Source organism: Glarea lozoyensis, assembly GCF_000409485.1.
Source record: "Glarea lozoyensis ATCC 20868 chromosome Unknown GLAREA6, whole genome shotgun sequence".
NCBI lineage: Eukaryota > Fungi > Ascomycota > Leotiomycetes > Helotiales > Helotiaceae > Glarea > Glarea lozoyensis.
The window spans coordinates 134,616-159,183 of NW_007361001.1; the positions used below are offsets into that span (position 1 = coordinate 134,616).

The 24,568-nt window shown below is 46.3% G+C and overlaps 10 protein-coding genes across 10 annotated transcripts; 5 read left to right on the plus strand and 5 right to left on the minus strand.

Annotated features, from left to right (window-relative positions):
* Positions 1 to 316: 316 nt before the first annotated feature.
* On the plus strand, positions 317 to 902 carry GLAREA_02341 (uncharacterized protein; the record flags this gene model as incomplete). Its single annotated transcript, XM_008087427.1, has 2 exons — positions 317 to 373; positions 459 to 902. The coding sequence occupies 2 exons, from the start codon at positions 317 to 319 to the stop codon at positions 900 to 902; spliced, it is 501 nt and encodes a 166-aa protein (XP_008085618.1).
* A 152-nt stretch (positions 903 to 1,054) lies between these two features.
* On the plus strand, positions 1,055 to 3,366 carry GLAREA_02342 (uncharacterized protein; the record flags this gene model as incomplete). Its single annotated transcript, XM_008087428.1, has 4 exons — positions 1,055 to 1,068; positions 1,165 to 1,266; positions 1,318 to 1,671; positions 1,728 to 3,366. The coding sequence occupies 4 exons, from the start codon at positions 1,055 to 1,057 to the stop codon at positions 3,364 to 3,366; spliced, it is 2,109 nt and encodes a 702-aa protein (XP_008085619.1).
* A 1,380-nt stretch (positions 3,367 to 4,746) lies between these two features.
* GLAREA_02343 (uncharacterized protein) lies at positions 4,747 to 5,061 on the plus strand (the record flags this gene model as incomplete). Its single annotated transcript, XM_008087429.1, has 1 exon — positions 4,747 to 5,061. One exon carries the CDS (start codon positions 4,747 to 4,749, stop codon positions 5,059 to 5,061), a length of 315 nt encoding a protein of 104 aa, XP_008085620.1.
* A 385-nt stretch (positions 5,062 to 5,446) lies between these two features.
* GLAREA_02344 (uncharacterized protein) lies at positions 5,447 to 5,761 on the minus strand (the record flags this gene model as incomplete). Its single annotated transcript, XM_008087430.1, has 1 exon — positions 5,447 to 5,761. One exon carries the CDS (start codon positions 5,759 to 5,761, stop codon positions 5,447 to 5,449), a length of 315 nt encoding a protein of 104 aa, XP_008085621.1.
* Positions 5,762 to 6,178: 417 nt separating this feature from the next.
* Positions 6,179 to 8,307, minus strand: GLAREA_02345 (FYVE/PHD zinc finger; the record flags this gene model as incomplete). Its single annotated transcript, XM_008087431.1, has 3 exons — positions 6,179 to 6,759; positions 6,814 to 8,074; positions 8,245 to 8,307. 3 exons carry the CDS (start codon positions 8,305 to 8,307, stop codon positions 6,179 to 6,181), a joined length of 1,905 nt encoding a protein of 634 aa, XP_008085622.1.
* Positions 8,308 to 9,216: 909 nt separating this feature from the next.
* Positions 9,217 to 9,744, minus strand: GLAREA_02346 (uncharacterized protein; the record flags this gene model as incomplete). Its single annotated transcript, XM_008087432.1, has 1 exon — positions 9,217 to 9,744. The coding sequence occupies one exon, from the start codon at positions 9,742 to 9,744 to the stop codon at positions 9,217 to 9,219; it is 528 nt and encodes a 175-aa protein (XP_008085623.1).
* Positions 9,745 to 12,455: 2,711 nt separating this feature from the next.
* GLAREA_02347 (uncharacterized protein) lies at positions 12,456 to 13,263 on the minus strand (the record flags this gene model as incomplete). The annotated part of the gene is made up of 2 exons (XM_008087433.1): positions 12,456 to 12,886; positions 12,960 to 13,263. 2 exons carry the CDS (start codon positions 13,261 to 13,263, stop codon positions 12,456 to 12,458), a joined length of 735 nt encoding a protein of 244 aa, XP_008085624.1.
* A 1,879-nt stretch (positions 13,264 to 15,142) lies between these two features.
* Positions 15,143 to 16,352, plus strand: GLAREA_02348 ((Trans)glycosidase; the record flags this gene model as incomplete). The annotated part of the gene is made up of 3 exons (XM_008087434.1): positions 15,143 to 15,950; positions 16,002 to 16,091; positions 16,150 to 16,352. 3 exons carry the CDS (start codon positions 15,143 to 15,145, stop codon positions 16,350 to 16,352), a joined length of 1,101 nt encoding a protein of 366 aa, XP_008085625.1.
* An 881-nt stretch (positions 16,353 to 17,233) lies between these two features.
* Positions 17,234 to 18,599, plus strand: GLAREA_02349 (SGNH hydrolase; the record flags this gene model as incomplete). The annotated part of the gene is made up of 3 exons (XM_008087435.1): positions 17,234 to 17,409; positions 17,466 to 18,177; positions 18,225 to 18,599. The coding sequence occupies 3 exons, from the start codon at positions 17,234 to 17,236 to the stop codon at positions 18,597 to 18,599; spliced, it is 1,263 nt and encodes a 420-aa protein (XP_008085626.1).
* A 4,701-nt stretch (positions 18,600 to 23,300) lies between these two features.
* On the minus strand, positions 23,301 to 24,344 carry GLAREA_02350 (C2H2 and C2HC zinc finger; the record flags this gene model as incomplete). Its single annotated transcript, XM_008087436.1, has 3 exons — positions 23,301 to 23,609; positions 23,657 to 24,102; positions 24,152 to 24,344. The coding sequence occupies 3 exons, from the start codon at positions 24,342 to 24,344 to the stop codon at positions 23,301 to 23,303; spliced, it is 948 nt and encodes a 315-aa protein (XP_008085627.1).
* Between the last annotated feature and the right edge of the window lie 224 nt (positions 24,345 to 24,568).

The following is a 24,568-nucleotide window of genomic DNA, read 5'->3' on the forward strand; positions in this document are numbered from 1 at the left end:
TCGCTGTACAATGATATGGTTGGATGCTATTCTGGCTCTCCCAAAATGGCAACTTAGCCCAGCCCAAATTAAAGACCTTATACAGTAAAGAGCTGTCTGGGACCTCGGGGTGATTACTGCGGCGGTTACACAGTCGCGACTGAGGCTATGGTAAAAACACTGTGGTTGCCCTGAATCAGGTATCGATGGAGGATTTCTTCGACACTCTCTCATGTCAATCATAAATCGAAAAGAGCGTGATGATTTCCGTTTTTCCAGTTCATAAATACGACCGAACAACAGCAGTTGTCGTTATTTCACAACTTAGCTGGCAATCATGTTGGTGACGACAGGGCTGTCACTGTGGGCGCTGTTGGTGCTACCTGGAGGGTTGGTATATGGTTAGTTACACTTCTGGTGCTTAGGAAGTTCTAGTCATAACTTCAAGTAGCAATACCTCCACAAGTATTGGCTGTTAGGGATTTCTTGAATGGAACCACTATCGAAACAAGTTCAACTTCGGTCTCCACCTTTCTTTCGTCGAGATCATCATCCTCATCGACATCATCCTCTTCATCGACATCCTTCTCTTCATCGACATCCTTCTCTTCATCGATTTCCTCTTCTTCATCGATATCCTCCTCCTCTTCATCGATATCCTCTTATTCTTCTTCAATATCCTCTTCTTCATCGACATCCTCATCCTCATCGACATCACATTCGACAACGACCTCCACATCTTCATCGTCATCATCGTCACTGCCAGTCTATCGAAAGACGAGCGAATCGTCAACATCGGAGACAACAGCTTCGTCCTCAAGCAGTGCACATTCATCCTCAACAACCAGTCATGCGACCATATCCTCCTCATCGAGCTCATCAAGCTCGTCAAGCTCCTCAAGCTCGTCCGATCATTCATCTAGCACGGAAATCTCAATCTCAGCGTTGAAGAAAGCCAGTTCTTCTGTTAGTATCACTAAAATAATTGTTTCTACCACGAAAGTTACTTCAAAATCTTCCCCGCTCGCCACACGCAAGTCGTCCACTTCAGCTAAGAAGGGCGTGCGGTATTATTATGGCGAAACCAACGTTTGTACACATTTTAAGAATCCAAAGTCGAAGACATATTGTCGCGTGTGAGAAGCTTGAATTCATATCTAAAAATAATTGTGCTGACTTGCGTAGATCAATTGGTACTGTGCAGCTGCATTATTGGCCCACCGGATCTGTCACCCGTAATCACACCTATCCTACAAAACGTGTTATACCAGAACTCGGTGTTACAATGTACGTTTAACGTTCTTACTGTGCCTTATATCTAGCTAAGGCATTTTATAGGGTATCTCCGTCTTTATACTATGTTATAAACACTATGGTTGCTGTAGACAAATGCAATACGCCGCGCCGGGAATGGGGTCATGTAGCTAATTACGTGACTTCGTATCCAATAACGAAAGTCACAACTCTTCAACCATTTGGTAACGACTATACCAACGAACAAGGTAGCCTGACACGAAACAATACTAGAATCGGACCTGGTAGACGGTTACACTTGAATGATCTCGCAGACGACTGCGCTACGGTTAAGAAAGTACCATGGCGTAACCGTGTACAAGAGAAAAACTACGATCCACGATGTAACCCTATTTTAGAATGGAGAACAGATCTGATTCATCTCAAAGGTCATACAGAGTAGGTTTTTTCCACCGAATTATATATAATCTTGTTCACTCTAATTTCAAACGCAGAATACCATGGCCAAGGAAATGTGGTGCGAGGATGTTTGGTGGAAATTTCGGCATATTTGACCCTCCTGTGCCAGTTTTACCATGTACAGCGAAAGACTGCAAAAACCATGGAGCAGATACTGTAGTTGCAGCACCACCACCACCGCAAATCACGGAACCACCTGCTCCTAACGATGACGATGATGATTCGGAGGGATCATCTCCTACTGCAGAGCCAGGACAAGGAGCTCCACTACCAGGTCCTACTCCCACTGCTACTTTGGGCGAATCTGTTCCGGATCCAAGTCCAGACCCCGACGACGACGATTGGACAGGGAATCCGCCAGCTAATAATCCCCAAGATGACGGACCTGAACCAGCCGATCCGAACTCACAGCCAGGCAATCAGCCAGCGAATAATCCGCAAAATAACGACCCCAATTCGCAGCCGGGAAATCAACCAGTCAACAATCCCCACAATAATGACCCCAACTCTCAGACAGGTAATCAACCAAATAACAATCCCGCTATTGTATCTTCAGCCAACATTGTGGTACCAGCAGCTGCTTCAAACACTCAGCAGTTAGCAGCTCCGTCTTCTCCTACACTGATTGCCCCTCCAAATAACGATCCGAATGTTCCAGCACCAACGCCGGTAACGACACCAGTGCCTATTGCGACACTTCAGGACGGCTATGTGATCAGCGCCGCTCCTGGAGCTCAAAACGTTGTAGTTGGATCTCATACCTTCTCGCTTAACGGACCCGCAATCACAGTCGAAAGTCATGGAGTTATGAGCCTCGCACCAACGGGTCTTGTAGTAGTACACAACGATGCAACTTCAACATATGCCATCCCAGCTGCGGCCCCAGTACCTGCACCTACAGCAGTATACAGCGGCCAACCTCTAACCGTCGGCAGCCCAGCCATCACCATCCCCGGCGAAGGCGTAGTCTCCCTCTCCCCTTCAGGAATAGTAATAATAAACAACGGCATCACAACCACCAAAGCCCTTCCTCACCCCACCAAACCCCTCTTCACACTCGCAACAGTCTTCAACGGCCAAACCCTCACCCTCAACGCCCCCGCAACATTCATCCCAGGCATAGGAACCATCTCCCTCTCTCCCTCCGGCGTAATAATAGTAAACAACGGCATCACCATAACCTCCACCCTCCCCAACTTCGCACCCACACCAACACCAACATTCACCTACCCCCTTCCTCCCATAACCATCACAGTCGCAGGCGAAACCCACACCCTCTCCGCCATCTCCCCCTCAACATGCATAATAGACAACCAAACACTCGTCCACTCCGGCCCATTAGCCACGCTAGCCGGCCATCAAGTCGTGGCTCTAACGGACGAGGGCGTACAATTCCAGATTCCTGGCGGTGGAGTGACCACCGTATCGCTAGAACCGCCGCAAGCTTCGAGTCTTACGGATCTGGCGAGCGCGAGTCTTACGTCGGTGGAGATTTCGATGTCGGTTACGAGGGGGGGTGGGGTGTTTGCGGGGACAACGTCGGCGACGCCTACGACTACAGGACTGGGAGCGGTGATTTATGGGATGCAGAATAGTGGTGTGTCGTGTTATACTAGGATTTGGGCGAAGATCTTCGGGTTTGTGGTTGGGGTTGGAGTTTTGTTGGTTTGGTAATGAAGTAAAAAGTAGAACAGGTTAGGGGAGGATGACTTTAGATGAGCTGTAGAATAGAATTTCCGGCATTGTTTGGTAATATTTATGTAACATTATTTTTCAACGACGTTTTGTATCCTGCTTTGAGAAATCATCTTCAGGCGTTTTGTGGATAGCTGTGCCATATCGGATCATCACTTCGCTGCAAGTCTAGATAAGTTGACTTCAAAAGCTAGAGACAAGGAAACATTCTCTTGCAAAGAATTACGACTCGCTTGAACTTGCATAATGTAGTCACATTCCTCATCGTTGATGTAACTCGAGTAGCACTCACTTTCCACACGAGCCAGTGAACTCTGCAGGATTTCAAAGTTCTGCTCAAACACAATAGTAGGCGTCAACTCAAATCTAAAGCGCGATTTCACACTAAAGCTCACCCAACACGAATACATTGACGCTTGTACCTACTAAATCATCTAGTAAAGCTCCCATACTAGAGTAAGACTATTTAGAGTATCTAATCACAATCTGTCTCTTTAATTTCCCAATTAAAAGCGTTCTTGTTTCGCTACATTACCTTGAAAAATGAGTCTTCGTAAATCACAATTATATCCGCAAAATCTCTGCTTTTTGTGATCTACTTGCAAGTTTACTTGGATATAGCACTGCGAACATAAGGCACAAGAACCTAGGTTCAATCTATATATAATGAGGGGTTTTATGGATGTAATTGCGAAATCGAAAGTGGCTTGTTCCAAAAGTGACAGAATCGTAGGTTTGGTTGTGGTTTTTGTAAAGTTTTCTTTTTAGATTATCGTCGGTTGCTGTATAGGATGATGGACTGTAGGAATAGCTAAGCATATATCCCTGTCAATGCGGGTTAGTTTGGAAGGGTTGAAGTGTATCATACACAAGTAAGCATGGTTGAAATCAAAAATTCGTCTATACTGCGGAAAGTCATTCGAATCCCGGGAGCGGAGAAACACTGTTATACTGCCTCTTCTGCTATCTCAGTCTAAAGAAGACATAATGAGCTTCTAGATGTTTATTATGAATGGGATACTAGATAGTGTGAGACAGACTGGGTATTAAAGCCGAAACATGAAAAGAGCTAAAAGCAGATCGGAATGTAATAAATCACCCTGCCGACGCAACTCCAATATCTGGTATTGAGATATCAATATCGCTCGCCCGTTAACCATTTCCCTAGAGATATCTCGTCCTGCTATCACAGTACGTCAAATAAACATCATTCTGTCCAAACCGCTCTGATACGCTCTCCATCACTTAACAACACCACCACACTCCACGTAAGTCCCTCCACCCACCCTCCCCCTCATCCTCATCCCATTAACCCTCTCCAGCCTCCACCCACACTCACCCCACCCCCATCACACCACCATGTCAACAGCACACATCACACACGCTAACTGCGGACTCCTCTCCTGCGGTCTCAAACCCGCAAACACGCTCGACTGTTACTGTCTCGGCGTTGGAACGGGGTGTAAAGAGTTCTGTGGGGGTGCGTTTGTAGGGTTGAATGTGGTGTCTTGGGGCACAATTGGGGTTGTGGTTTTGGTTTTGGTGGTTTGGGTGAGGAGGGGGAAGGGGGAGAGGGTGGAGAAGGGGAAGGAGCGCAAAGAGAAGGAGGGGAAGGGGAAGGAAGAGAAAGGGAAGGAAGGGAAAGGGAAGGAGGCGAAAGGGAAGGAGAGTTAGATGTGGGAGGTGATGGGTGAGGAAGGGTGGTGGGAGGAGAGTAAGGATGTTATACTTATAATACTATTAGGCGGTTGTTTTGAGGCTACACCGGCGTTTGGCATCGTTAGGTTATTGGTCATAGGGAATAGGATGTTCGGGGTATGAGTAGATACACTAATCTATCACTTGAAAACTCATCGGTCTCACCTATCGTATTCTACATCTTGCTTCTCACCTCACAGATCTTCAATTCGTATCCTTATAACCACATGCCCAACTGAAGAGGCAAGACCCCCTTTTGTCGACTGCCCAGCCCACCCAACTTCTCACAAACTCACTTCGGCAATTCCCTCTCAAAAGCGACATCCCGCGCCAAAAAAATAATCTATCATATTTCAATCGCCTAAGCATCCCTCTTCTTATTCCCACCTCCAAACACCACCCAGAAAAACGCACACACAATCCACCACAACCCGCCCACAGTCGCCCACCAAATACTCATCACGATCCTGATCAAGCTCATAAGCCCAATGGCCATCAAGATGAAAACAACTATATCGCCGTAATCGAGTCGGCAGTAGTACGCACAGCTTTCCGGGTCGCCGAGGCAGTAGCATCGCCCGCCTATTTTGAAACCGCAGTAGTCGGGGCCGCAGTCGGCGAGGGTGAGGTGGGGGAGGAGGAGGAGGACAAGGAGGAGGTGGAGGAGGGGGGACATTGTGTTGGATGGTGAATTTTGGGGGTTGGCTGGGGTGGGGTTAGATTGGAAGATATGGGGAAAGGGGGAGAGGGAAGATGACTTACGTTATAATTTGATTGAAGATAAATTTTGTGGGTTGTGGTTTAATAGGTAGTTCAGATAGTTAAGAGTAACGTGGTCGTTTTTCAAACAATTCTAGGGGGAAGAGTGACATCTTGATACAAAGACGAAGATATGCCTCATTCTGCATTCCAACTCCTTTGTTCATGTCTTTGAATCCATAACCGGACTCACAATTCCACGTGATAGTTCTTATTGATGTATGATTGGCTCGAGCCTTTCATTATCAAAGTGCGATTCAATGTGTTATCAAGATAATAGATCTGGGTATATCCACAAATTTCGCCTTCCCAGACGCCGTTTCCCAAACCGACCTTAAAACAACTGCTCGACAGTATTATGAGCATAGTACTCCTTACTCGCCTCCCTCATCTCCGCATCCTCGATAATCTCACTAGCCTGCACTCTTAACTTCTCGAGCTCCTTCTTAAGAACAATCGTCATATGTCTACAATCATCCGGATGGACTTTATGCCAATTCCGATGCCGACTGCACTTTTTCGTGCTGATGAGACACACGCTGTTGAAAGTCTCAGAGACGGGCGGTGGAGGTTGTTGATGTTCGGGAGAATATTGGCGGGTGCTGAGGGATAATGTTTCTTCTGTTCTTGGACCGAGTTTGCCTGTTTCAAAGGCGGATCGACCTTCTTGCGTGGCCATCCAGTATGCAAATTCGTGTTCGTTTAAGGCGAGACGATTGTCGTAACCGCATGGATTTTTTTCTTTGACTTCGGGGTGGTTTATAGCGGTCGGACGACGATCCGTTACCATTTTTACAAGTTGGAATTGGAGACTGTAGCTCTCAATTCGTTTTTGAATCACTATTTTCTTAGCCTCAATGTTCTGTAATGCTTCCTCTTCCTCTGGTGTGAGATAATCAAGTCCGAGAGGCCGCTCTAGGTACGCCTGTTAGAACATGAATGAGCAACTTAGAGATCGTGGATCCTCACCTGGGTCATGTCCCTCAGGAACTGGGAGTCGAGGTTTTGATCCAAGTGCTTGCAACTCGGCATTGTCTTTGACCTGTTCTAATATACTACAAACTTCATGCACATTCAATTGACCTCCCATTGATGGGAGGTCACTCTGGCGTACCTTGACGTCTCGAACGAACTCCAGAAACGCTAGACGGTGTTCGTCACTGCAATATTTGCTTGGAGGTTCGTCGGTCACACGAGCAGCTTTCCGACAACAGTCGTCAGGTTTCCATCCAAGATGGACACCGACATTGTTGTACCGACACATGCGCCTCCAAATTGTGGATGTCTCTTCATCTCTACATCGGTCGCAGATATATTTGTCGAGGAGCTCTCTAGCATCGTCCACATCCATATTAATGCATTCGCAATGATACCACTCATTACATCCACCCTCACAATTAACCATCATGCGATGATCATCCGGTCCACGGCAAATGCAATATTCCCCGCCATCATTACTCTCAGAATCGGACGCTGGCGGTCTCGTTGCAGCTGAGCTGTGGTTGGTATTGCTTGGTCTGGGATTTGGTCGATCTGTTTGACCTACGTTAGCGATAAGTAATAGATGCTGTAGAGCAATAGGCTCACCCGGTCCCTTAGGTTTTGTCTGCTTTTTGACTGGAGCAGCAGTTCCTTTCTTCTTTGGAGGTGGCTTATCTATCTTCGGTGGAGGGGATCCCATCTTCACACCATTCATAGGAACTGGCACGGGTGTGCCTTGTTTCGACGAAGGGGCTGCCGATGTCGCCTTTCTAGCACGACCCTCACTTTTAATTTGTTCCGAGATACTCATGGGCACCCGGTCAACCCAGGGTGTTCCATCCCTAGAGCTATTCGAGGCCTCTGTTTTGATTGCTGCCGGTAACTTCTTCGGGGCGGCCTTTGCCTTCGCTGTCTTGTTCGTGCCTCCAGCCCTCAACTTCTCCTTCTTTTCAGCCATCATGACAAGAGCCAGGTCGTATGTCTCCCCAGACTGCCGGAACTTCCTCGACTTGTCGGCACTCTTTCCATTTCGATTGTAGAACCGTGAGTCGGCAGCAGTGTAAACCTTGTTCCACTCTGTATCATCCTCTCCTGGAGGGGTTGGTGCAGCTTCCGGATATTTGTACTTAAATCCAGGCTTGTTATTCGAGACCGAAGAGGGGGGATCCGAAGAGGGCATCGTGGGCAAGGTATCGAATGAGGTGCCAAAGTTAGTAGAGTAAGGGTCGCTCTCTAGCTGTGAACGATCCTAGGAAAGTAAGTATGTATGAAATGCTAAGAATATGAGAGAAGATGATTTGGCAAGATGGACGAAGGCCGAGGCGGCTTAAAGTGGCTTCACAATGCCGTTTGGAGGGGGTGAATATCCATGTGGATGAAGATATGTGTATCGTAGAAAGGGGCAAATAGATAATTCACCTCATTATTACCACCAAACGGACTAGTGTCTTCTAACGCCGCTGACAATTCCATTGGGTCCATGTTGAGCGAGGGTTCAACTCAATATTTCCTATTGTAGTGAAGTGTTGTCCAGCCTCGTTTGCCTTGGTGTGACGCGACTGGGGAAATAATTCCCACACGGGGATCAACGTTTTGCCGGGACACTAGACCGGCTTGTCGCATTGTCGATCTCAGCCTTACCATCGGATGGATCAGCCTTATGAAGCATCTCTCCCGTTTACCTGAAGTAAATATTTGGAAATGAGCGTGCGGTAGAAATATTCTTCGACGTAAAAGGGTAAAAGAAGAATCAAAGATCGACAAGTATGTGTGTAGATCAAAACCCTTCCATATATTCATGCCAGCATGTATGCTGCCATACATAAGCAAACGAATGCCTCAGTAGTTTACCCACCGCTGAGCAATCCATAATCACATCTCAATTTTCAAACTGATAGTAACGGTATTGAATTGTAGATCAAAGCTCTGGAAACCCTTAAGTGGTAGGCAAAATTGCATAATAATAACACTTCTCGAACCATTAAATCAATACATGTGTGAGCTCTCAGCGAAAAGACAAGAGCCGCCTTGTATGTGCTGACTGGGACAGCAAAGTTGGAACCCTAGACATACCGCACATTTCCGAGACATAGGAAACACCAATTATCCAATCAAAACCAGCACCCAGGCACTTCAAATCCCATATGTGAGGAAGATCCAGAACGCTTTGGGTATTGGCCGCATCCAAAGAAACCCGAGTAACAATTAAAACTCCCCAAAAAGAAATTGTGAGCCGCGAGGCTGTTCCATCTTCCAGCCGTGAGGCCTTTTTATCTTACTCCGTCGTCTCCAATCCTTAGATTGAATAGAATGCCGGCGCATTCGTAAGTGGTCGCGAAACCGTAGATTGTAATCCTCCCCCAACACTATTTGTGGTATACAACGTCGAAATTATCTTCGATGGTGGTGTCTTCTGCTCGAGCTTCCAGAGCTCTCGTGATGCCGATGTCTATGTCGGCTGCTGCTCGAACCACTGTGCTCTAATTGCTGTTCCATCTCCTCCACTCTCGCTCTGTAGCTCCTTACTATGTCCCTGATATGTCTTATTCGGTCGAAATCCACCTCCAGCTCGTCAATCTGCCGCAAAATATCATGAAACCGTGCTATTTCTGCGTCTGCCATCTCAATCGCATTTCCGGCTCGATCGTATTGCTGTTGAGCCACGCTCGCCGATTGATCAGACAGGTATTCTAGCCGCGCTTGTATTTGTTGCATGAGATGATCGAAATGACGGCCTAGTGCAGCAAGTGAGGAGCCGTCGAGGAGGAGGAGACCTTGGGACGATGCGCGCGAAGCGGCTCGAGACGAAGAAGAGCCAGCATTGTTGGCGGCTTGCTGTTGATGATGCCGGAGCAGGGCGATTTCATCATTTGTCAAACCAAGTTGGGTATCTGGTACTGAATTGGCTGGAGAGGCCATGACGGCGGATGCGCGCGGTTTCGTATGTGTTTGCGCGATGGTCGTAGTTTGGATGTCGGATTAAACAACGGCGACAACGACACCCTCACAGAGAGCTGTGAAGGTGCTGTAAACTTCATGGTAATTGAGATGGGAGGTGGACCATTGCCATGGCTCCTTGGGATGGTGAATGGTTCCGGTCGAAGTCGAGCGGAAACGAGGGTTTTAAGCCAGAGGCCGTCCAAGCCAAACGGCGGTCCAAGCCGAAGTTGGGATAGAGGATGGTTACCACCACGCCGGGTATTTTGTTTTGTTTTTGTCAAAAGAGGTAGAAAATTGTCAGCTGAGACAACGGCTGGGAACCCGTCGGTGGTCTACTATAGCAGGCTGCCGGGATGATCCTGTTGTTCGGTCCTTTAGGAAGGAGGGTTGAGGGTCTGAATGTGATGGGGGTGAGGTGAGGGTGTGAGGAAAGCGAGAAAATAATTGTGTGGTGCGAGTGTGATTGCGATTGTGATGACGAGTGTAGCCGTGATGCGATAACAGGAGATAAAAAGAATGAAAGAAGTGATGAATAAGAGAATATAACAACAATAATAAGAAGAAGAGAAATAAGAACTTCAGCAGTAACAGGAACAGATATACGAATGCTATACAGGGCGGTTATGGATATGCGGAACCATAGGCTGGATAGACGCTCTTGCGAAGGATCAATGCTCATAATCTGCACCCCAGATTCGAGCGGTAACGGTTACAAAAATAGGTAAATAGCAGCAACAAAGACGCTTAAAATGATAGGAAGAAATACATAAAAAGCGTATGTTGAGCTCATAATTACACATATGAAACGTTATAATAAGTAGCTGGTAAATACCTATAGCTGCTGTGACTGAAGGAAGCATGTTTGAGCGTCACCTTGTGCACAGAAAAATGAGTTATGCAACATCATAAAAGTTGCACAAACCGCTGATCATGTTTATTTGGACGACAGCCGATGATCTTTCTTCCACAACACCATCAACTTTCGCCGACTACATTTGATCTCCATTACGAACGTCGTGGCCCCCAATCCTGCTATCAGATTCTCCCTGCAATTGCTTATGCCATCACAGCTACACGAGCCATGTTCACAGTCATTACCGGGATCTTTGGGAGGCCAAGGTCTTCTCTCATTCGGCCATCTCCCATCTTTTCATCTGAGATTACCATGATTTCGGGATCCTGCTCGTCCTCAATCGATGATTACAAGTACAGATGTACCAGTACTTTTCTGTGCGGATTTGCTTCAAGTTCGATGGCTGTAAATTGGGGCGGTCAAGTTCACAGGACAAATCTCAAGAGACCGGGCCAAATACGAGCAACTTTCTGTTTACACAGAGAAACTTTCCATTGGCTAACCTAAGAGTCGATAACTTGATGGGTACATTCAAGATTGTATTATGGTATTCGGCACCCTACCCAGGTTATCTGAAAGACGTATCAGTGGTTGATCGCTGAGCATTGTTCAACCTGTGATATCTAACTTCTCAAGCTGTCGAAAACGCCTCAGCGATTCCCAGACCTTGGCCAAACTGGCATAGCCTCCTCTGTAAATCTCGGCAATACCAGTACCTCGTGTTACCTGCGTGTTGTTGATGTTCGTTAGACGTTTACCATATCTTCCTATTCTGGATCATGTTTCCTTTTGGTACCCATATCACTTCAACAAGCTACCAAGGTCTGCACGGCATATATTTCACAACATAAGCCTAATCCTATTGGGATGTTCCGTCCTACAGAAAAATTTGGGGTTGCATCCAAGAGTGCATTTGGGGGTTTAGGTGGCTAAGGGTGAGCTCAATTGGGAGTATCTCACACTGCAGTACTGGCAGTACTGCTCGGGGAGCACTAACAATTCGGAAACAGGATGTTCGTCACCTTCGTTGTTGTTAAGTGCAAGTGTGACGAAACCCCATTCGAACAAGCCAACGTTTACATCCCCGAAGTGCAATCGCCACCAGCCAAAAATATATAGCACTCGCGAAGTCAAGGCTACAGTCATACTGGCACATGCAAGTGTCTTCGACTTACTGGACTCGTGAGGTCACATTCGCATATTCTAGTCCCAAGGCGTTCCAGACTTTATGCGGCCGCCAAAGATAACTTGTACGCTGAGCTCTTGCTTTCAGACAATGGGTGTAAGGATTGGTGAACGGTAGGGCGTTAATATTTGCAATCAAAAAAGCAATCCTGTCAGCCAACACCTTTCCGCTCTTCCAGTCCACAACCTCGTCTTCCTCGTACAAAGTGCTTCCGAGCAGTTGGGTCGTATTCAAGGTGGCGCGAAGCGGCTTGCTGTCTTTGGCGGCTGGTGAAACCCAACAACGTGGGAAAGTCTAGACTTTTCATCAAGCAATACTTTTCTCGGCAACAGCCGTGCATTGAGGTTCTGAGTACCACAGAAAAAAAATCTACGAGGCGAGATTTGTTTGACTGACTCCACCTACTACTTCCCAACTTCAAGTAATATTCTTGCCATGGAAATGTTAATGGGCGATTTATTTTATATTATTAAGCCTCGTATCACGCCAAGGGAGTTCACCACCCTCGCTTCAAGTACTACGTGGCCGACGAGTGAAAATACATGCGGAAGAGTAGTTTATATTTATTGTTAACCAAATCGGCAGATAACACCAACCTGCAACAATCGAATTCGCTACTCAATTGCCAAGATCAATTATTCTACCATCATATCAACAAGTAACAGCAGGCGGACCCGGAACAACATAGGCCTTCCCACCACCATTTGGCTGGCCCGAACCATTATAGATATTAATCAAAATCCCCGGATCATTCGCTTTATATGCCCCAGGAAAGCTGACCAAGTTCGTCCCTGTCTTGGTTCCGGACCCTGTTATCCTAATCTGCGCACACTCCATGTAGAACTGGGCTCCAGCATTAGATCCAGCACTATGGAGCGCAATGAGTTCGATTCGAAGCAGATAATCGCCAGGAGCAATGCATGATGGAACGTCGACGTAGTGCCAGCCTTTATTGGCGATCATGGTATCGACACCCCATTTCCCATTGTTGAGACCTTCTTGGCCTATTTTGAACCATTGGAGGCCGGTTGTACCCGTGGTTGCGGCGTTTGATACTTTGGCCAAGTAATATATGATCGGACCTGAACATCACACCATTAGCACGCAAATTTCACGTCTCCCTCGTCCCTCCTCTCTTCTTCCTCGGAAACATACCTTTGTGACTAGCAGCGATCGGATTATCAGGATCATTCGCGCCTTGCGCACCCCCAATAACATGTCCCCACCACCCACCAACCCTCGCTCCAGCCGGCACACTAATCACATTACTATCCTTGTGAGTTATCCCGGTGTTGCATGCAAAATTCCCGTCGTTCACGTTCGTGATGGGGTAGTCGCTGTCTGGGGCGCGAACGCCTTTAAGCTGTCCTTGGTCTGCACCATTCACGGATATCTTCTGCATGATGGTATGGCATGCAGCTGTTGCCGCGAAGGCGGCGAGAACGATTGCGGCTCTCATCTTGGTAGTCGTATAGTACGAAAATATTGAGGGTGGAAGGTCGTGTCATTGTTGTGGAAAAGAAGGTCTGTTTATATTCCCTACAGTTCCCTTGTAAGGTAGGATCTGGTATTGATTAATTTCATATCAGCAGACTTCGTCATCCAAAAAATGATCAATGGCCAAGGGCTCTGCTATAGCCGTTGAAACATGAAACAAATATATATTAAACGCTGACAGATGATCTCGTAGGGCATGGTTCTGGTTCTCTCGCTTAAATTGACACACGTTTATTGGACTTGAGAGAAGAAAAAGAATCTTTAGATAGGCTACCGAGAAACTCCCATGGGAATCTAAGATATAAGGACGGAATCTCAACCGGCATTCCATCATTCCCCTGTCTCTAGCTGCACCCCGCATTATTTCCCCGCGTTCCCGACTGCGGTGTGGAGGACCTTGTTCGGCTTTGATTTCTCCATGAGATTTTGCAGTCAAACAAACGGCCGAACGAAGTATTCGTTAGAGTGGACTAAGTCCATGAGCCAAGTTCTTTAATTGTGGTATTAGTGGAAGTGAAATGGATAGCTACGGAACGTCTTCTTCCGCTATCACAATTCGCTAAAAAGGTTAGATCATTGTTGACGATCTGCCGCGATGTGGACAGGCGCGTGGCATGAAGCTTGAATTGATATCGTGATATGAGTTTTTACATGGCCGAGGCTGTTGTAGTGTTGCGAGCATGGCAAAACAGTCGAAAGTGGAAACGTGGGGTTGATCAAGTTTTCAATCAGAACGAGGGGTGGCGAGATCATGTTTACAACACATTTACTAACATCTTGAATAGTTCCTTGCCACTCTAAACTATGAAAGGTTTAATGGGACGACGATTTCAGTGGCAAAATCATCGATATGCTCCAGGTCCAGTCACCGCATACCACAGCATCGCACCCAATGGCCCGGTTCTTATGTCGAAGATGTACTTGATACCAGAACTTCTTGAATAGAATTAGAGACATAATGAGATAATGTAGCTAACAAGCTCGACGCATAAAGAAAGTGAAAGCAGAACGAATAGAATTGAGAGTACGACTCAATAACCACTTCCCGCTTGCTTGTCAATCAAACACTTCGCCATCCATTAACCATAACGATTTCCCCGGAATAATTATTAGGTGTCACACGAACCGCAAAGGTGCCGTGGGAGTATATTTAAGAGGGAACTCTTACCCTCCGACAAGGAGGGCCGAAGGCTCTATTTAAGGGGGGTGCTGAGCTAAGCGAGCACCCCTGAGGCTATAATACATGTGCCCTGCCTGTGCTGCGACATTAGGAATAACGAATAACGAGCATTCAAATCGAACTGAGAACATTATTTGTATATAAATACCTGTAAGTTGCTACGTCCAAGTTGAATGATTTGAATCCCTCTACATGATTACATGATAACTTGGCTTGTAGCTCTGAACTGAAATCAACATCTGAAACGCAATCGAAAGTACAATACTTGACTTTTTCCTGCAGATTATAATATGACACAATTAAACATGTTATTCTTCAAAAGGGTTTCTATCACAATATGGGGCTAACACGAATTGGTCGTTCTGAATTCTCGGAAGAGCCCCCTCCGCGGCCTGTCGCGCCGCTTCTGGCTGAATATACTACCGACAGTTAGTTAATTCATGTGGAAAAATAAACGTCATACAATGGCGATTCTTGGGAAGTGCACGGAGAATTGAAGGGTCTCATGCTACTAATGTTCAAGACTTGTTGCGCAGCGATACCCACTTATAATGAAGTGTTACAGGGGATATGATATTCAAGATGTGGACTATTAATACATGTAGTTTTCCCTTCTACTTCTAGGATTACAACACCACGATTCAGTTCAAGATTGTACAAGATGAAGTGGTCAACAATAAACAGCATTCTTGCTGCATCAGCAGTCGTCTCCGCCTTTCCAGCGATCGAAAAAAAAGCCGTCTTCGCAAACCCCTCGGCAAACGGAACTAAGTTCACTATCGACGGCGTAACCAAATACTTCGCAGGATCAAACTCATACTGGATCGGCTTCCTTACCAACAATGCCGACATCGATCTCACCATGAGCCACGTCGCCTCCGCCGGGCTGAAGATTTTCCGGGTTTGGGGCTTCAACGATGTCAATGGCGGCGGGAACGGCGTCTACTACCAATCCCATTCCTCGTCTGGTGCAACGATCAATACTGGTGCGAATGGTCTTCAGCGTATGGACGTCGTGGTTGCGGCGGCTGAGAAGTACAAGGTCAAACTCATCATCAACTTTGTCAATTTCTGGGATGATTACGGTGGTATGAACGCTTATGTGAAAGCCTATGGAGGCACTAAGACCGGTTGGTACACGAACGCCAAAGCTCAAAGCGTGTATCAGGCGTATATCAAAGCTGTTGTCAATCGCTACAAGAACTCCAGTGCGATTTTTGCTTGGGAACTCGCCAACGAACCGAGATGTCCGGGGTGCAGCACAGATGTCATCTATAACTGGGCGGATGCATCGTCAAAGTATGTGAAGAGTTTGGACCCGAACCATATGGTGACGCTTGGTGATGAGGGGATGGGTGTTCCTGGCAGCTCGGCGTATCCGTATGGGACTAGCGAGGGGACTGATTTTGTTAAGAATTTGAAGATTAAGACGCTCGATTTTGGGACTTATCATTGGTATCCGGGATCTTGTATGTTTAATCTTTCTTTTTGACAAGAATGAGAGCTAATTGAATATTCAGGGGGCATGGCTAACACAGATACCGCGGCCTGGATCAAAGCCCACGCCGACGCCTGTCTTGCGGCTGGCAAACCTTGTCTTTTTGAAGAATGTTAGTTTGCCCTCTCACTGACCAAATTTTCAAGACAGTGTTTCTTACTTTGACACAGATGGTGTATCGAGTAACCACTGCGCTACCGAAAAGCCATGGCAAGCAGCAGCACGAAGCACTCCAGGAAACTCTGCAGACCTCTTCTGGCAATGGGGTGACCAACTTAGTACGGGTCAGACTCACAATGATGGGAACACGATTTATGTTGGGAGTAGCGACTTCCAGTGTTTGGTTACTGATCATGTTAAGGCTATTGGGTAAGGTAATTGGATGTTAAAAGGAGAGCAAGGAGGTTGTGAAATATGCGATTAAAAATTCTAAAGTCTATTTGCAGGTGGAATGGGTTGAGACTTGACTTATTTGGATTGCTCTGAAGTGAGAAACTTGTGATTAGTAACAAGGATTTGGCTGTTGAATTTTACTAGAATTCTGTATCTATTGTCGAAAAAGAAGGATGTAAAGAAGAGTCAGTAATCGTACAACCAGAACTTCATCACCTGACAAATAGAAATCAAAAAAAGTGCCAAAAACTATCAATGAGCTCTCATCATTCTCACTACAAGTTAAAGCTCCAAGTACAACAGACCCGCCACATATGACGATATCTACAGGCTGTTATTCAGCATGCTGATCATCCACTTCAACACCCACGCTGTATGGCGGATAAATTATCATTCGCAAGGCCCGAACCTAAACAACCGGCACTAACTCAATTTATACCCCGCATAGACTCGACTTTAGGTTTGCTCGGCTGAACCTCCCATTGGACCGGTATTTCGTGATGTTTGGGAATGTTATAAGTGGATATAATATTGTGTACCTTAATTAAGATTAATGAAGAAAAGCGGCAAGCCAGCGGATATTTTTTTATACCTCCTTTGCAGGGAAGCCATATTGTTTCTTGGGCAATAGATGATTGAGGATCTCGCCGCCTTTAACTCGGTCCGGAGTCTGGATAGCCTCATTGAAGATCATCTAGTTCGGCTGTCAGTACCGAGACGACATAATTTCCACCATGTCGTCAACACCTCCAAGTTTTGCTATAAATAAGCTGCCTTTACTATTCAGCTCAGTGGCTATGGTGCTAGTAAAAGTATCTCTTACCATTCATGATGTTCTTGAGATCCGTGTGTTGCTTTTTCATGGGTTGTATCACCCTGGCCTCCGCAACAATTCTCGAAAATGGCCAAGTCCGAATCACAAACTATCCCAACACCGTCATCGACGCTTCTAGCTATTCATTCGAGACATACTCGGCAAACGCCACAGAATTATCTTACAAAGGAAGATGGGATTCCAAGCATCTGAGTTGGTGGTCGTAAGTGACAAGCGACAAGTGTACCACGATAAGTTGTACAAACTGACTATAATTAGAGCACCAGGGCTGAAATTTGGCTTCACCGGCAAACAAGTCGCTATCACTTTTGGGCCGTTGACCACAAACACAGTCCTCATCGCCTATCGAATCTCTGGCCAAGATTGGCAACTTACGAATATCACAACGAGCGCCACACATCTTCTAGTGAGCGAAAACACGCCCGGAATCAGCCTCAACAGCCCAATTAATCCATCCACATTCGAGCTACGCGTCACAAACTGGGCATATGGCGTCCAAATCGACTCTGTTCACGTCTCTCAGGGCGAGAAACTTGTCAAACTTCCCGATTTCGGACGCACCATTGAATTCATCGGAGACTCCTTAATGGCCGGCGATTTCGCCACGCTGGAAGGGCTATCAAGTTACGCATACGGACTCGCCGCGGGTCTAGGAGACACAGAGTATTCTATCACCGCATACCCCGGTATCTGCGCTTTCGATAAAGAATGCTGGGGGAATCCGAGAGGTATGTTTCACCAGTGGTTCTACACGTCTGATGTCTCGTGGCGAGCGAACCAGATATATGGTGATAAGCCTGAATTGTGGGATTTTTCGAAGCAGAAGAAGGCGGATATTGTGGTCATTGGGCTTGGGACGAATGATGCGAATAAAGCGAATAGTGTGGGATCGGAAGGGTATGTTGCGCAGATGACTATGCTTATTGAGGGGATTCATGCGGTTTGGCCGGATGCTCAGGTTGTTCTGATTGTAAGTGTATGTCCATTCTTTTTTTGCTAATCGTTAACTTGGGATAGTCCGTCTGGAACGGATTCTACGCAAACGGAAATAGTTACGCGCAGTCTGGAGCCTGGTATCCTGAACTCCAAACTATCCACAAACATTTCAATGATCCGGCTTATCTGGCAAATCCGACACTTTACGATCACGCAAAAAACGCTACATATAAATCTAATACGACGTCTGCGCCATTTGTGTCATATTTTAATACTACAGGAATTTTACAGCACAATGATATCGCACCTCAATGGCACCCTACAGATGTTGGACATATCAAATTGGCAAGTCATTTGATGCAATATATCAAACTCAAGTTTGGTTGGGACTTTTATGCTACAGGTCCGGAAGTGTTTCATCAGACTACGTATTGGAATGATCAAGATAGCTATTAGACTCAAAACGAAACTCAGACCACCGGTGCACAAAACTTTTGTGAAGGATGGTTTTGAATTGCAAAGCTCTTGGGAAAAGGCTCAAAAGAGTTGTAAGAGTACTCAATCTGAACTATAGTTCTGGTCGTCGAATTCCGGGAGGCTTAAGCTTGAAATATTTGAACTGACTGAATATATAAAACGGGTCAAAAAGAGTGACACTTCACAATTAGTTGTGCTTTAATAATCTCAAACATCGAAGACTTTTCACTTTAGTTAGAATAAGAAAAATATACGAGTGTTTGCCCTGCAATCTACTTACAAGATTCTCGAGGAAAGTTTCCACTCCGTGCAAGAAAAAGCTCGTGTTCATAGATTCGAGGATAGCTACTCCTTTTGTTTTCAAAAACACAATTCTTGGCCCCCAAAATCAATCAATTCCTCATAACAATTCATGCATTCTGAGTAGATGCTTTTCCTGACACATTTCTTTAAAAGATCAAAAAGGCTAGATCAACTAATCTTCACACTGGCTTCCATGCAGTAGCACTCTGCACAACACTTCAGCCCTACAACAACCACACCAATTATATTGCACAAAACCATCTCACCTCATTCGATCCCACCACCAACCCGTAGAGATCGATTTCACACAGCCTCGAATTCCTCCTCCCAACCCACCGGTCGAACCACTAACATCGCATCCCACACAAACCATCCTTCACAACCATTAATTCTCACCCAATCAATCCCCCTTTCCCACCACCCAATCAGCACCCTCCAATCTCAAACATCCTTCATCCCATCTAAACACCTAACCCCGAAACCCGCACGCTCTCGGTAATGAACAGCAGATTGTCTCAGCGCACAGAGGGGCGAGCGCAGGTGTTTGGACAGGCACAGGCACAGGCACCGTTTTGCTTAACGTTTTGCGGGGACAGGGGAGCCGTTCGTGCACAGGGTTTTTCCCTTCGTTTCAGCCCGCCCGCTTGTATGATCTCCACCGCAGCGGTTAAGCGAGGGCGAGCCCCTAACGTCGCTTAGAGTTTAAGGTATCCTTGCGTGGTGCTGGGACATCGTGAAGGGGGGCGCTTGGGGCTTTGGTTTGTTGATGGAGGGATGGGGATGGCGGTAAAGGGTTTGCGGATGGTGGTTTGGTTTTGGGTGCCCTGGCCTAGAGAGGGTTGTGGGTGTGGGTGGGGGGAGATGGGATGAGGCCTGGGATGAGATGGGATGAGATGAGGTTGAAACGGTGACAGCTACGGAAAGGTTCTCATCCCGAGTTGAAGAGTGGGGTTGGGTAGCAGTGATGAGAGAGCTAGGTTTGCCTGACAGGCCTGGCTCCCCTGGGATGAAGATCAGATGGCGAGTTCGGCTTGTGGCATGGCAGTGCTCTTGTGATCTGAGGAGGAGAATTAACGGAGGATTATCGCTGCTCTTTGGGAGGGGATTGAAAACATGGGATCTGATGTGCGGTGATGAGTGAGATGAGGAGGCGAAGAATTGTGTCGCCTGCTTTTGTTTTGGGAATCTTTTAATTTGATGGGAGCCTGGGTTTGGTGATGGGATGATGTGAGAACATGATTGTTATGCGTTTAGGAACAGTTCTGAGGTTGAGCTTGGGAAGCATGGCAATAATGCGGATGTGAAAACATGAGAGTCATGCGTTATGGGCGGTTTGGTGGCAAATGAGATATACGACCTGATGGAGTTAAGGTTAAAGGATGATCATAGTAATCATCATCTGTCATATCATGTCTATTTCTATCAGGTGGATGTGCAAGGCGGACTTGCCCGTAACTTCTAGATCAAAGCAAAGCTAGCAGAGTCATGTAGAAATTGGAGGCCGGTAATTGCATGACTTGCAGTTCCAACCTCCCAAGACTATTGTGACTTCCCGAAATTCTTAATCCAAACCAAAACGCTATCCCATCCACATCCCACTCATCCAAACCCAACAATCCTCACTCCACATCACACGCCAGAATCACATCTCAAGGCACCCTCAAAACCCAAGTTCCCAAACCACTCCGCCATCCGAGCCCTCAAACCCCTCTAGAAACACATCCAACAATGCCTTCCCCTCCCATGAACCACATCAATCTCGTGGCATTCCAGACTACCCTTCTTCAAGATCCTCCAGAGGCAATACCACAACCAGATAACTGATCACCAAAACAGTCCGTTACAAGGATTTATTATGTCTGACCGCAAATGCTGAGATTTGTAAAACGAAATATGACATACTCGTAATGCCTGTAGCAACTCCCCATTGTGCCTGAATACCAAAGCTGTTTTATGAATTGCCCGAACAAGCGATTTCCTCATGCCTCTACTCCAACCAATCACAGGCCCCCTAACAATAAGATATCCAACAACAAAAGTTTCGACACTCAAAACCCGTCAGTTCCTTTCAATCGTGAAAATCCACCATAATTCCACACCCCCCAAAAATCATGACGTCCACGCGTCTCCCGCGCCAAATCCCGAAAAATCTAATAGCCCAACGCTACTTCTTCGTCCGAAGATCCCGCTAGAAGGCCGTCCAGCTAAACAAGGAACCTCAGATCAGATCAACAACGATCCTCGCTTAGGGCCCCTTACCCCCCCCCCCAAAAAAAAACAAGGTTAATCCCTTTGCGAGCGCCGTTGTCTCGCTTAATCTGGCCCCTTGCAACAACGACGATGATGATGGACGGCTCGGGTACCTTGCATTTAGTTTAGCTGATTATATTATATGTTGTATACGTGGAGATGGGTGTAGTGGTGATAGTAGGGTGGGTTATGATTATAAAGAGGCGGGTGGAGTGGTATTACGACGGGGGATTTGGATATCAAAACAATTTTATATCGTACACGTGTGTTTATGCTGTTCCTGGACTAAGGATAGGGCTGCATAAGCTGGTGATTTAGCTGTTTGATTATTACTTAATGCGGAAATGTTCTCGAATATTAGGGTGGGGAATTTGCGGTTTAGGCATTAAATCAGAGTTAGACATGTAAGATGAAACTTATTTCGACTGAAATCAGTCATGGGTCATGTTGATGCAGGTCGAAATCAATGAAATGACAAGTTGGATAGAACACGTGACTTCCGTCCTCAACGACAACAATCACGACGAACCAGTATTCTACCAGTTGTATTCCGTTTCCGCAATATACAAAAGATCATCCACGAATACACGTCGAAATGTCGCAAGCCCGGATATGCATGCGATCAAGATTCCCACCAGCAGATGCATCATCTATCACCTACACACGATTCCCCATCTATCACGACTAGAACTTCCAACAACATATCACTGAAAACTCCGAAGTCAGCTGCCTAATACCTTCTATCCTTTTCCCTCCTAAAATTCGAAGTGCCATGGAAAATAATCGTACTACTCAGACATCCCACTCTCCATTCTCTCGCGATAAGCGAACGATGTCTTGAATGCACAACCACGAATCAAGATACTTTTCTCGCACCCGAAAACGCAAACTTTGATTTCCTCCTCACAGCCAAAATCCCACTCGCGCTCCCCTACGATCCCATCCCTCCTAGCGCATCCCAGTTCATCCCAAAACCAAAATGCAGGCTCCTCTACCATACTTCCCACTCCCACTCCCAACCTAAACACCATCTCCCATTTCTCAAAGACAAGGCCAAAACAAAAAACCGGCATCTCCGAATCCAAAAGGATCAATAAACCACACCCACCTCCAACGCATTCACGAGGCGAAACCTGCGATTTAAACTGCAATCCTTCCCTTCCCCATCCTCGCTTATCACCAAACTCTCCCTCACAATCCCACCTCATCTGCATGTGTATGACTTCAATCCTTCCCCCATCCTCGTTTAAAATTAAGCTCTCCTCAATACAACCCCAAGCGAAGGATTTTACCTCCCACCTCTCGTGTGTGTGTGTGACAGAGATCCAATAAAGCGGTCGCAGGATTCCCGTTACAGCATAAGAAATCCTGCCGCTCGGCACTGTGTATAAGTAAGAAAAAAGGCGCAAAAAGAGCTCGCCTGAGAAGGCTGCCTACCTGCCGTCGCTGCAAGTGCGGAAAGGAATGCGTAGATGTATGTCAGAATCGTGATTAAGATTCTTTGCCGTGGAATGACATTGCCATGTACCGATATGCGCAATCTGTAATTCACGGTGTAACACTTATCATACCAAAGGTTTTATCGAAACCTAGATAGAAATATATGTGAGGAAATAAATCTTCAAAATATTGTGGTATATAAATTATGGTTTTACATTTAATACATGCGTCTTTTCCATCCAACCATCCATCTTTTCATTCGCAGATTCGTCCTGCATTTCTGCGTATCCGATAGACAGACGACATACAAAGGTCTCAAAACTCCCACTGCGCCAATACAAAAAACGTTCTTCTCCATCTCGCAAACTCCCCACCCCCCTTTTCCGCAATGCAAAATCTTCGACCCATTAGAACGCCCGTTGTAAATGCATATCCACCGTAGTGTATTGTAGTGTATTATACCACATATCCAAAAACTCCGTTCCACGACATGCAGTGACGCAAAACATGTATGATTTAGTTTGACAAATGAAAAATGAAAAGGAAAGGATCGCGCGCGCGTGTGAATGAGGCCAAAATGCCTTTGCAAAACCAAACAAATGACTATTAGACGTGGTCCTGCTTTTATACATTATGAGTTTTGACGTGTCGACTCTATTTGCGCTTTGATCATCGGTTTCATCTGGATCAAGCCCCACCCTCAAAACTGTGGCAACCGCGTTCATGTCGTTTCATGTTGCTCCGAACACTGAAAGCCTTGCCGCATCCCTGGTGGGGACACTTGAAAGGCTTTTCTCCAGTATGCGAGTGGGAGTGAATGCGTAAGCTCGATGGTCGAGAGAATGCCTTGTTGCAGGTTTGACAAATGTATCGATCCTGTGATTGCGGAAATGATGCAACTGATGATGGAGAGATATAATGGTGATGTTGCCACGGATTAGCTCCAGATGATGGAGTGAGTGTAACAGATACAGGCATTAATGATGGTTGAAATTGCTGGAAACGTTAGTTGAAAATTCGGGAAAATGTTTGATAAAACTTACTTGAGGAAGAGGACGTTGATAGTAGAGTCCAGAGATCTGCGACTGTGGAGGTGCTGCTTGCATTGGACTAGCATAGTACGAGCCCATAGATTGTTGACCAGGAGACATTGTGTACTGTGGTGCATTGTATGCAGGTTGGTTATACGCCATCGGTGCGGCCGGCATCGAGACTCTACGTTGAGGAATACTTGTCATCTGTTGTTGTCGTTGATTGTGTGGCTCGACGTTGTTGATGGCAGATACTGGAGGACTGAAATAATATCCTGGGGCAGATGCGACCGAATAACCAGAAGCAGACCCAGCTGATGGTGACTGACGTCCGTCGTAGGACTCTGCTTGCATTGGTGGCGTAGGTGGAAGCGCACCACGAGTGTTCATGGTGGGCGAAGGTCCATATTGCTGATGTTCTGAGCTTGGTCGGCCGTCGTTCTTTACGGATTGAGCTGCTTCAAAACGTCAACTTATATTCAACGACAACGACACAATCCCGCTTACCTTGCTGTGTTTGCTCTTGAGGACTTGACCCATCAGCCAAACCAAGAAGACTCGAGATAGATGGTAATGAGCACTTTGATGTCTCGTCTACTGGTGGCGAAGGCGGTGGTTGAGGAACAGCGACATATGCGTACGCCGAGTTTTGGGACATTGGTTGAGTGTTGTATGGATGTCCAACCATTGATGAAGACATGATTTGTTGTGGTTGTGTGGAATATGTTCGGAACTGTTGTTGCCCTGCTTGATGTCTACCAGCGTGTACTAAACTTGAGAGGTTCATGACCTAGATTCGACGAACCAAGGAAACAGGATTGATTTGAGATGACTGATATAATCGGTTCGATGGTGTTGGTGATTATGGTGATGTTGATGACTTGGTCGTTGAGATTAAAGTATTAAGTTTGTTCTTTCTTGTAT